The 11,530-nt window shown below is 36.6% G+C and overlaps 1 protein-coding gene across 1 annotated transcript in view; it reads left to right on the forward strand.

Moving 5' to 3' along the window:
- Positions 1 to 11,530, forward strand: part of LOC104540934 (serine/threonine-protein kinase SMG1) — a gene marked incomplete at its 5' end in the record, with an annotated part of 18,555 nt that overhangs the window by 5,215 nt on the left and 1,810 nt on the right. Inside the window, 16 exons of the mRNA XM_010184855.1 lie at positions 416 to 588; positions 986 to 1,265; positions 2,041 to 2,313; positions 2,449 to 2,683; positions 4,152 to 4,378; positions 5,564 to 5,714; positions 5,805 to 5,994; positions 6,232 to 6,701; positions 7,722 to 7,856; positions 8,218 to 8,370; positions 8,656 to 8,835; positions 9,087 to 9,314; positions 9,739 to 9,950; positions 10,152 to 10,258; positions 10,941 to 11,120; positions 11,267 to 11,373. Of these exons, the coding sequence (XP_010183157.1) occupies positions 416 to 588; positions 986 to 1,265; positions 2,041 to 2,313; positions 2,449 to 2,683; positions 4,152 to 4,378; positions 5,564 to 5,714; positions 5,805 to 5,994; positions 6,232 to 6,701; positions 7,722 to 7,856; positions 8,218 to 8,370; positions 8,656 to 8,835; positions 9,087 to 9,314; positions 9,739 to 9,950; positions 10,152 to 10,258; positions 10,941 to 11,120; positions 11,267 to 11,373 (3,301 nt within the window). The remainder of the gene's footprint in view (positions 1 to 415; positions 589 to 985; positions 1,266 to 2,040; positions 2,314 to 2,448; positions 2,684 to 4,151; positions 4,379 to 5,563; positions 5,715 to 5,804; positions 5,995 to 6,231; positions 6,702 to 7,721; positions 7,857 to 8,217; positions 8,371 to 8,655; positions 8,836 to 9,086; positions 9,315 to 9,738; positions 9,951 to 10,151; positions 10,259 to 10,940; positions 11,121 to 11,266; positions 11,374 to 11,530) is intronic.

Here is an 11,530-nt window from a genome sequence, read left to right on the forward strand (position 1 = left end):
ATAATCTTACTTACATCCTGCACTTCATAGTCCATCAATATAACCTGTGCTATTTTGTGTCCCACACTTGACCCACAAGGCAAGCAACAGAATGTGCTGAATGTGGTGTCCCATCAAATTAATCCACATAATGCAGCTGTTGATAAATGACACAACTCGTGTCTTTTTTCAAGTTTATTTGAAACTGATAAAGGATTTCAGAATTTCATGAATATGCACATGCATTCATTATTTTGTAGGAAAACCAAATTAATTATTAACATAACACTGTAAAGTTTTATTTAGTTGGTGAGAATGTTAGTTTTCTGGTCAACAAGGTAGCTGTATTGTTCAGTATGGTTTTGTATTCAATATAGTTAAGTGGTTTTTTTTTTCCTTGTAATACTTACTTGATTCTGTGGCTTCAATAATTCAGGTATTCTGAGCACACACAGTTGCAGTCTCAACAAAGAGCTGTCCAGGAAGCAATCCAGGTGAAGCTGAATGAGTTTGAGCAGTGGATAACACACTACCAAACTGCTTTCACGAATTTAGAGGCAACACAACTTGCAAGTCTTCTTCAAGAAATTAGCACACAAATGGACCTAGGTATAAAACACTATTGTGGATTTCTTTAAATGGGTTTAAAATAACTAGAGTTTAATACCAGGAAGCATTATGAGTATACTTTAACTTAAAGCCAAGGACCTGTATATAATAAATAAAAAGAAAGGGGATTCTTCAAAGGGTGATTTACAGCACCTCAAGGTTTCTGTGCCAAGCTGTCTGGTGGAACATGTCTGTCTTACTCCAGGTGGGCATGAGATTATTTTCCTACTTTGTGCTTAAAACTCTCAGTATGAATTCTCCATGCCTCCTTTATCACAAGTAAAAACAAGTAAAAGAATATTTTTAAAAACACGTTAACATTCAGTATTTGTATGCTGTAAAATATGTGTGCTTCCGAGAGGAGTAAAGCTTAATTCTGACCTATCTTTCTTAAAAGGTCCTCCAAGTTATGTACCAGCTACAGCATTTCTGCAAAATGCGGGCCAGGCACATTTAATCAGTCAGTGTGAACAACTGGAAGGAGAAGTTGGTGCTCTTCTCCAGCAAAGGAGATCTGTTTTACGTGGTTGCCTTGAACAGTTGCACACTTATGCAACAGTAGCTCTTCAGTATCCAAAAGCTGTGTTTCAGAAGCACCGAATAGAGCAGTGGAAAACCTGGATGGAAGAACTCATCTGTAACATGACAATAGAGCGCTGTCAGGATATCTTTAGAAAGTAAGTGGACAGAATAATGAATTGTTTGAAGAACTTAAATTTCAAGCTACTTCAGGATTTTAATTTTCTAATTAAAATTATTACTTCTGTGGGGACCAATCTAGTTACAAAGCAAGACAGGATTAAGTTGTATTTTCACAAGTTTGAAGAAAAAGATGAAAAATTGCTTTAAAAATACCGTTTTAGGTTTTAATCTGTGCACTTCAAAAAGAAAACCATGTAACATTGCTCTGTAATGAACAAATGAAGAACCATGTTTGTGGCTTGAAAGTAGTGATATTTAGGGGGTTTAGAAACTTCCAGTATTTTAAAATCACTTAAGTCAACTAAAGTTGGTTGTTTTTTTGGGTTTTTTTGGGTTTTTTTTGTTGTTTTTTTTTAAATTAAAACAGATTTTAACAAAATTTTCAAGCAGTTTTTTTTTCTTCTCTAAAGTGAGGCCACTTCAGCATTACTACTGCTTGGCTTACAAGATTTGTATTATATTCAAGCATTTACACTGAAACCTGTTTCCTTCTTATTTCTTACCTTCTATTCATTCTTTGCCTCGGACTATTGATTGTCTTCTGTCCTTGCAAATAGGTATGAAATGTGGTACATTCTAGGACTTTATGAAAGTGTCATTAGGGTAGCCATCAACTGCTGAGGTATTTCAGAGCTGCTACAGAGCAGGTGATGTGTAAACTGTTCAAATGCAGAGTATTCTTCCTGACCACAGAGCGGAATGCAGTTTGCTAGAGCTTGATTATTTTGTCATTGTACTTTTGCTTTACAGGTATGAAATGCAATATGCTCCTCAACCACCTCCAAGTATGTGTCAGTTCATAACCGCTACAGAAATGACTCTACAGCGCTATGCAGCAGATATAAATAACAGACTTATCAGGCAGGCGGAACGTTTGAAACAGGAGGCAGGTACTGTGCCCGTTTGTGAAGAGCAGTTGAAAGAAATTGAACGTTGCATAAAAGTTTTTCTTCATGAAAATGGAGAGGAGGGCTCACTGAGCTTAGCAAGTGTCATCATCTCTGCTCTTTGTACGTTGACAAGGTGAGTTTCCTTTTGTGCAGTTTTTTCGTATGCATTCATGTTTGAGACTGTGTAAAAGGAATATTCAAGTGACATAATTATGTGGAGAATGCAGTAGCAGGCAGGTTGTCTAACTAAGTCTCATAATTTGTCTAGGCGAAATCTGATGATGGAAGGTGCAGCATCTAGTGCTGGAGAGCAACTCGTTGATTTGACTTCAAGAGATGGAGCCTGGTTCTTAGAGGAGCTTTGCAGCATGAGTGGGAATGTTACGTGCCTTGTGCAGTTGCTGAAGCAGTGTCATCTTGTACCGCAGGACTTAGATATTCCTAACCCAATTGAAGCATCAGAAGCTGTTCACTTAGCGAATGGAGTATATATCTCACTTCAGGTGATACTTACATTTATGTTACTTTTTCTTTCATCATCCCCAACCTTCTGAGGCTTTAGCTAAGTGATCTTCCTTCCAAACAGCTAAATATTTGCTTACGATGCTGCTGAGGTGTTTTTGTTGTTATTGGTCATTAGTCTTGGCGGCTTTATTTGACTGAACTAAACAGGCATTTACTACTGCCATTTATGTTTTTTATTGGGGGGAAAAAAGCCATTTTGATTTATATGCGACAAACTGGAAAAACTCTTGTCAAGTAATTAACCATGAGAAAGAATTTAGTATCAAATTTATAGACACACCAGCTTCATGTCTTGGTTTCATACTTCTGTTGCTGGCAGTGCAGAACAACTTCCAAACCCTTTAATCTTTGCCCTTTGTTTTCTGCTTCTGCCATGCCTTACTTATTTTAACTTGAAACAAGTATTTTGAAACAAATTCCAAACACTTGTTTTACAGACTCCTATCACCAAGATTGGGAAGGAGAAAAATGTATTTATAATTTTGTGTTTTAGAAATGTTTTCACTTCAATAAAACAAACAAAAAAACCATTAGTGACAGCTTGAGTAAAGTACCTGCTGAAGACTTAGGTGGTTTATAAATTGTGACTGGTGTGAGTAACTTTTTGAGGCTTTTGGTTCCACTGTGTTGTATTTGAAAATATTTTCCTACCAACCTGTGTATGCACATTGATATTTTCTTCACTTTCTTTCTTTGCTCTTCAAAGTATTAACATTTTAGAATTTTTTCAGAAACATGCATGCAGTTTCATTGCATTGCACCTCAGAGCTTTCCACCCACATGTTGTCCTCCCTGTGAAGTTCTAGGCAAGATGCGTAGCTCACTGAACAGCCAAGACGACGACTCTTTTTGGTGTGTCTTGTCTCATATTGGAGACAAAGTGCATTGGTTGGTTCTTTCAATAGCTGCCTTTAGCCCTCTGATGCATTCTGCTTGGGAAAAATGGCTTTACACCACTTAAGGCACTGTTTTTTCTTACCTGCATTGATATCTGTGGCATAAGTGGGACTCTAGCAAAATAAACACTATATGGCGAGTTTTTGATTCTTTTCCCTTGCTTAGTGCAATCAGTTGAGCAAATCATAAATTCAGGACATAATTTAACTCAGTTATGGGTGGGTAATGGAAAAGAAAAGCTAGGTCATGTGATGAAACCGATTTGCAAAGTGTGATCTCTGTACTGCTAATCCTCTGCTAAGGATTGCTGTTAGGATATTGCTGCTGATGCTATCGAGGAGTTGTTCCTACATTGTGCAAATGTCAAGCCTTTGGCTTTGTACAGGGTTTAATGTATCCATGATTTCTTTAAAAACAAAACAAAACAAACTTCATCTTTTAGATTATGTCTACCACAGAGTGGTATACTACTAAAATGATAAAGATGCTGCATTTGATGCTTTTTGAGAGGGGAAAATTTCTTATGTCTTTGTACTTACTTCCCAACAGGAATTGAATTCAAACTTCCGACAGATCATTTTTCCTGAAGCTCTCAGGTGCTTAATGAAAGGAGAGTATACTTTAGAAAGTATGCTCCATGAATTAGATAATCTTATTGAACAAACAACTGATGGAGTCCCTTTGCAAACATTGGTTGAATCTCTTCAAGCCTACTTACGAAATGCTGCTATGGGACTAGAGGAAGAAACACATACTCATTACATTGATGTTGCAAGGTAAATAACTTTTTTTATTCAGGAATGAGAGAATGAAGACTGCAGAACATTAGTTTGTTTAAATTTTATTTCTTTGAAGTACAGGCTTTTCTTGCCCAAGAATACCCTTAAGCAGAGTGCAGTGTCTCAAGTGCGTGTGTTTTCTCTGTGCGTTTATCTGTATGCATACATAAAAGTACAGAGCTATGGCAATTTACATCTGCTTAAAGTTCACTTTTAGTAGTCATCTTTTTCCAAAATATGTAGCTGTGACTTTATAGTTGAAGTTAAGGGACACTAAAAATAAGAACTAGTTCATTAGTTTGTGGGAGGAACCTGTGCAAGGGAGGGCTTATAACCATGGCACTCCTCTCATCAGGAGGTTTGATTTGATTAAATCAGTCAATGACTTGATTAAAAAAAGCAAAACACAAACAAAACCTCAGACAAACAAAGACTTGTGCATCTTGTGGTGTGGCACAGTACCTTTCTGGATACCTTTCTGCTTGTTAGACAGCTGAGCCAATCCAAAAGCTTCCTGCCAACCAGCAGTGATCTTGCTGCTCCCCTCGACCCAGTTATGGTGGCTCCATCAGTGGTACAGTTAAGGTTGTTATACCAGTTGAAAACAATTTACTTTTTTTCTTCTAAATTAGTTTTCTTCCTGGTTTACCCATTGGTAAGCCTGCTCAGCTTGTTAGTTGAGGGTCGAAAGAGAGGGAAAAGGATAAGACCATTCTTTTGGGAGTGGCAAACTGTTAAGCCATCTCAGCCATAACTCGACACCTCAGCCTCTACTGTTTTACTCCATGCTCCATTCAGTCAATGAAGTACGTGTATGTTTTAAAACCAGTACTTGGTTTTCAAGGAAAGAAGGATGATATTTACATCACTTACTATTCATAAGTTGTTTTTTTTTTACCATGCTCATAGGAATTACAGTCTGTATCCTCTACCTGCATTTTAAGTTGGCTTTGTTAGCTGGTCTTTAATACAATCCCATCTTATATGGTACCCTTAGCTGTTCTTAAGACCAGCATTGGGATTCATGTGGGAAGTGGGGTGGGTAGAAAGAGCCTGCAAAAAATTCACTTTGTTCAGATGCAACTTAATTCCAATCTGCTCTACCTACGGGATCAATCAGTTTAAGAAAGTTTTATTTATTTCTTGTAGACTAAGCAAAAACGTGTATTTTTTATTTTTAAGAGTACTGCACGCTCAGTATGGTGAGCTGATTCAGCCAAGAAATGGTTCAGTTGATGAAACTCCCAAAATGTCAGCTGGTCAGATGCTTCTGGTAGCCTTTGATGGAATGTTTGCTCAAGTGGAAACTGCATTTGGCTTATTGATTGAAAAGGTATGGATTTGTTCTTTTCAGAGTAGTCTGAGTCAGGAATATGAAAGCTTTACAAAAACAATACTAATTTATTTCCTTTACATTGCTCAGCTAAACAAGATGGAAATACCTGTTGCTTGGCGTAAGATTGACATAATTAGGGAAGCCCGCAGCACCCAGGTTAACTTCTTTGATGATGACAATAATCGGCAAGTTCTAGAGGAAATTTTCTTTCTGAAGAGGCTGCAAACAATTAAAGAATTTTTCAGGCTCTGCGGTACCTTTTCTAAAACTTTGTCAGGTAATTAAATGTTACCAAATATTCAGTATTGCTTTGTCCACTTCTCACCCCATATCCTTTTGAGAAGAATGTAGAATGATGGTCACTTTTACTGTAACTTATCTTTCATGTATGGCAAGTATGCAGAAATTAATTTTTAATTCCTGTAATCTTGCTGTGTTTGTAAGTCCAGTAATATTTTTCTAGATACATCAAGTGTTTTGTTTATAACAAAAATACTATTTTTTCCTTTAAAAGGAATCGGCTCACTTGAAGATCAGAATGCAGTAAACGGACCTGTTCAAATTGTCAATGTGAAAGCCCTGTACAGAAACTCTTGTTTTAGTGAAGACCAAATGGCCAAACCAATCAAGGCTTTTACAGCTGACTTTGTGAGACAGCTTTTAATTGGCCTTCCAAATCAAGCTTTGGGACTTACTTTGTGCAGTTTCATCAGTGCTTTAGGTGTCGATATCATTGCTCAGGTAGAGGCTAAAGACTTTGGAGCAGAAAGCAAAGTTTCTGTGGATGACCTGTGCAAGAAAGCTGTGGAGCACAATATCCAAATTGGCAAGTTCTCGCAGTTGGTCATGAACAGAGCAACAGTATTAGCTAGTTCATATGATACAGCATGGAAGAAGCATGATCTGGTGCGCAGACTTGAAACCAGTATTTCATCTTGCAAGACCAGTCTTCAGAGAGTACAGCTGCATATTGCCATGTTCCAGGTAAGACCATGCCACATGTTAATTCTCTCCAGACTGTCTCTCTGGAAAGTGAGGTGTAGTTACTGTGTCTGAGCATAAAACTTATATTTTGTTGAATGAGCTTTAGAGTATTATAATGGACTTGATAAAGTATTTTGGTTTTAAATTGTTCTGTAAATTTATAATGAAAAAGACTGTTACAGCTAGTTTCTTTTGAAGACCAGGTGCTTTATAAGATATGAATGTGGCAATGTGTAAATTATTTTCTAATAAATGACTTAATGGTTATTGAAAAGGATTATGTATATCCATTCAAAAATGAAGTAATTCACTGACTTTCTTAATAGTGATGTTGTCCCATCCTCACCTTTTTTGTAAACAGACTGTGATTTAAGGGAGGAGATTGCTTAAAACAGACAGTATACATTTCTGAATGTCATCTTGTACCTTTCCTTCAAAGTTGTAGTGCATTAACTGTCTGCTTGCTCTGCTGTTTGCCTCATAGAAAATTATAAATAGTGGCAGTATCAGTCCTGAAAATGTTCTTCTGAGGCTATAGATGTCACTGTGAACCTTGAACTGTATGCTGGTATCTCATTGTATTGTAGTATCACTGGTCTTTGTTTTGTAGTGATTTATAGGTTAAGAGTAAAGGCTTTCTCCATGTCAGTTGATAAACCATTTCATAGACTGGTAAGCAAAATTGCCTTGGTTTTAATGAATCATAGGTGAATTGTTTCTGAATACTGATGGGTTTTCCTTTAAATCAAGGAAATGTGTGTAAATCACTTCTAGTAAGTTAATGACTGATTAATTATATCAGTATCCAAGCCAGCAAAGCATAGTTTACGACAACTATAATTCAACACCTTCTAATGGTTTAAAACTTTTAAGTATGGCGGTATCATGTTCTGACACCTACTCTTTTTAAAATGCCCTTACTTTTATAAAGCGTACCATAGTACTAGAATTTGTTTGTAAAGCAAAGTATTTTGTGCTGAGCAATATTGATAATCATGTGTTTCCATTCTTTTCTTAAAGTGGCAGCATGAAGATCTGCTTATCAGTCGCCCACAAGCTATTTCTGTTACTCCACCTCGTTCTGCAATTTTAGCCAGCATGAAAAAGAAACTTCACACGCTCAGTCAGATTGAAGCTTCAATTGCTACAGTCCAGGTACTACTATTATAGGGAGGTTTGTTCAGCAGCATATTGGAATGTGACTCTAACACAAACTGCTTGTGCTGCTATTCTTTAAATTTGTCTGACTCAGATCATCCTTACTGCCCTTTCAGTAGCTGAGTATCAGAAGCTTCCTTTGAAGATCTGGGCAAATGAATTATTCTCTGTGTTAAGGTCTCTGTGGCTTGGCTCAGCTTTTTAGACTTTTGGGTATCAGTTTTATAGAATGTTTTGCTGTTTGAAATAAATACTGCTTAGTTGTGGAGGTACACTTTGTAATAGTTTTTTGTTAGGCAGTTAGGTTTAAGATGATACATATCAGTATTGATTTTTTTTTCCTCCTTCTCCAACACAGGAGAAACTAGCAGCACTTGAAGCAAGTATTGAGCAGCGTTTAAAATGGGCAGGAGGTGCTAATCCTGCATTGGCACCAGTTTTGCAAGATTTTGATGCCACTATTGCTGAAAGAAGAAATCTTGTACTGAAAGAAAGTCAAAGAGCAAGTCAGGTACTATACATAAATATATGTATATATATATTTTTTCCTCCTCAGTATCTAAAGAGCAAACATAGATAACCAAATACTTTGGCAATCCCACTTTAAAAGCAATATGAATTATCTCTGGGAGAACTTCTGCAGGGTTGGATGACCCTGGAGTGATACTGCTGCTGTAACAGAGCAGCTTTATTGCTGTATTTAAAATTCTCCCTTGTAAGGCCATTGAAAAAATGGAATTTGTATAATAGGCAGTTTAATTGGAATAATTTTTCTCACTCTTTTTTTGATTTTTAGGTCACTTTCCTCTGCAGTAATATCATTCATTTTGAAAGTTTACGTACTAGAACAGCAGAAGCCTTAAATCTTGATGCTGCATTATTTGAACTTCTGAAACGCTGTCAACAAATGTGCTCATTTGCATCGCAGTTCAACAGTTCAGTCTCTGAACTTGAGCTTCGCCTACTTCAGAGAGTGGTAAGTAAAGGTCAAAGCAAAATATGTGACATTACAGAATTGCTGTAATTACGGGTTCTCAATTTTGTCTTCTGTTCTAAATTAATATTATGTATACATTCTAATGGGTTGTGCATTACAGAGTTTATTCCATCAGCTACTAATTTTATATATGTGTATATAAATATAGATATTCCACTTGGCAGTAGCATCTACACAGTAATCAAATTTTATCTGGATACAGATACAAAAATGTTGCTGTTACTTTTTAGGGCACTGGTCTTGAACACCCTATTGGCAGCTCTGAATGGCTTCACTCAGCTCACAAGCAGTTGACCCAGGAAATATCTACACAGAGAACAGTACAAACAGAAAGAGAACAGCAAATAGAAACAGTTTGTGAAACAATTCAGAATCTGGTGGATAGTATTAAAACTGTGCTCACGGGTCATAACAGACAACTTGGAGATGTCAAGCATCTACTGAAAGCTATGGCAAAGGTATACCTGAAACTTGATAAAATTCATTCCTTAAACCCATGTCAGTATAGTTTAAGAACAGTAACACTTGTCACTTTGCTTTTTGAAGTATCTGGGAACAGTGAAATGTGTTCATGCATATGGAGTTCAAGACACAAAATACCTTTAAAGCTTTGTTTATAGAGTTAAACTAATCAGGCTTTGGTTGAATTAAACCTTTTCTCTCATTTGGCAGTTGAGACGTGTTTACAAATCCTCTTGGGTTTTAATGAGTAAAACTTTGATCTGCTTCAAATTTATTTTCTTGAAATTTAACCACTGAAAAATATGGTTATTTGTAGTTAAATGATGAACTGATGGGCTGAAAAGGCCAAGAAGTGCTCAACATTATTCTCTTAACCAAAATGTAGCAAATAATTAACCTTTTTGCACATCTTTGTTACAGGATGAAGAAGCAGCTTTGGCAGATGGTGAAGATATTCCCTATGAGAACAGTGTTAGGCAGTTCTTGGGTGAATATAAATCATGGCAAGATAATATTCAGACTGTTCTGTTTACATTAGTTCAGGTTATGGGTCAGGTCCGCAGTCAGGAACATGTTGAAATGCTGCAAGAAATAACTCCCGCCTTGAAAGAACTGAAAACACAGAGCCAAAGGTAAGAAAGTCACCTTCTCTCAGATGAAGGCATTTTGCTTCTCTCCTTGTATATAGCAAAAACACAGCACGGGATACCTCCTTGATGGTTGTCTTAGAACACAGAAATCTTTTTGCAAAATTTGACCCATAACTTTCAATTTGAGTTCTCAATAATTCAAATAGTTGCATGAATATTTATCAACTTCATTATATTTCCTAGTGTCTACAATAATCTAGTGGGTTTTGCATCACCCTTAGTCACGGATACATCAAATGAATGCTCAAGCCCAACATCAGCTGCTACGTATCAACCAACCTTTGCTGCAGGTAATACTTGAAAAAGTACAAATAGTAAGACATCAGGAATTTGTATTAGAGAGAGAATCATAACTTCTTCAATTTTGAAACACAGACAATCTTTAGAAGATCTTAAAAGTCTATAGAATTCAAGGCATTGGGCATATAGTAGTGAATGACTGCTTGATTATAGCCTTTGAATAGCCTTTGAGATCTGAATTCACTCCACAAAGCCTAGATTATGTAGAACACGTTGTGACGTATATCAACTGAACTGTAATTTCTGGTGAAATTGGTATTAAAAATAATTACTTTAGAATTAATCCTGAAACCCAACAAATTCTTATTGCTTTACAGTTAAAAACGTGAATGAAGTTTCTGATAAGCATGGATTTCTTTTTATGTAAAGGATTATTCTACTCAATATTTGGACTAAGCAGAGGTTCCTGATTTCTATCAAGAACATTTTATAACTGCAAACCCGTAAAAACTTGCTTAATGTAAATAAACATTTTGCAATGAGACAAAACCTCTTGTTTATGAAGTGGAAGAAATTAGAAAATGGGAAGTTGGAAGAGAGAACTGGTGCAGTTTAAAATAAAAGTTTAAAATGCATTTGTACTGAAGTACTGATAGCTGCATTTGATTCACATTTAACTGTGATTTTTCTTGCATCTTGAATACCTTAAGTACTTTACAATTTTCTTTACAGCTGTTCGTAGCAATACAGGGCAGAAAACTCAGCCAGAGGTGATGTCACAGAATGCAAGAAAGTTAATTCAGAAAAATCTTGCCACATCAGCAGACACTCCTCCAAGCACAGTCCCAGGAACTGGCAAAAGTGTTGCCTGTAGTCCCAAAAAGACAGCCAGGGACCCTAAAACGGGAAAAGGTAAATATAGGGTTTAAAAACAAGCAAACAAAACTAAAAAAAATCCCCACAACCAAAAACCCCACCATTAACAATAACAAAAAAACACCTCAGTGGGATTCTGTGCAGGAATGTAGAATTCAATTAATTTTATTTTGTACCTTTAGCTGTGCAGGAAAGGAATTCATATGCGGTTAGCGTGTGGAAGCGGGTCAAAGCCAAGTTAGAGGGCCGAGATGTGGATCCCAACAGGAGAATGTCTGTTGCTGAACAGGTGAGTTGAAAATAGTAAAGCCCTTGCTTTAAATATTTGGTAGTAAGCACGTTTGTATGCATGCTAAAGTATGCCATAAAGACTAAAATCTTGTGAATGGGGGGGGGGGGGCCCCTTTTGGGATATTTTTTTTATTTTTTACCCCAACACAAGGAAG

Source organism: Mesitornis unicolor, unplaced genomic scaffold, assembly GCF_000695765.1.
Source record: "Mesitornis unicolor isolate BGI_N332 unplaced genomic scaffold, ASM69576v1 scaffold36805, whole genome shotgun sequence".
Taxonomy (NCBI): Eukaryota; Metazoa; Chordata; class Aves; order Mesitornithiformes; family Mesitornithidae; genus Mesitornis; species Mesitornis unicolor.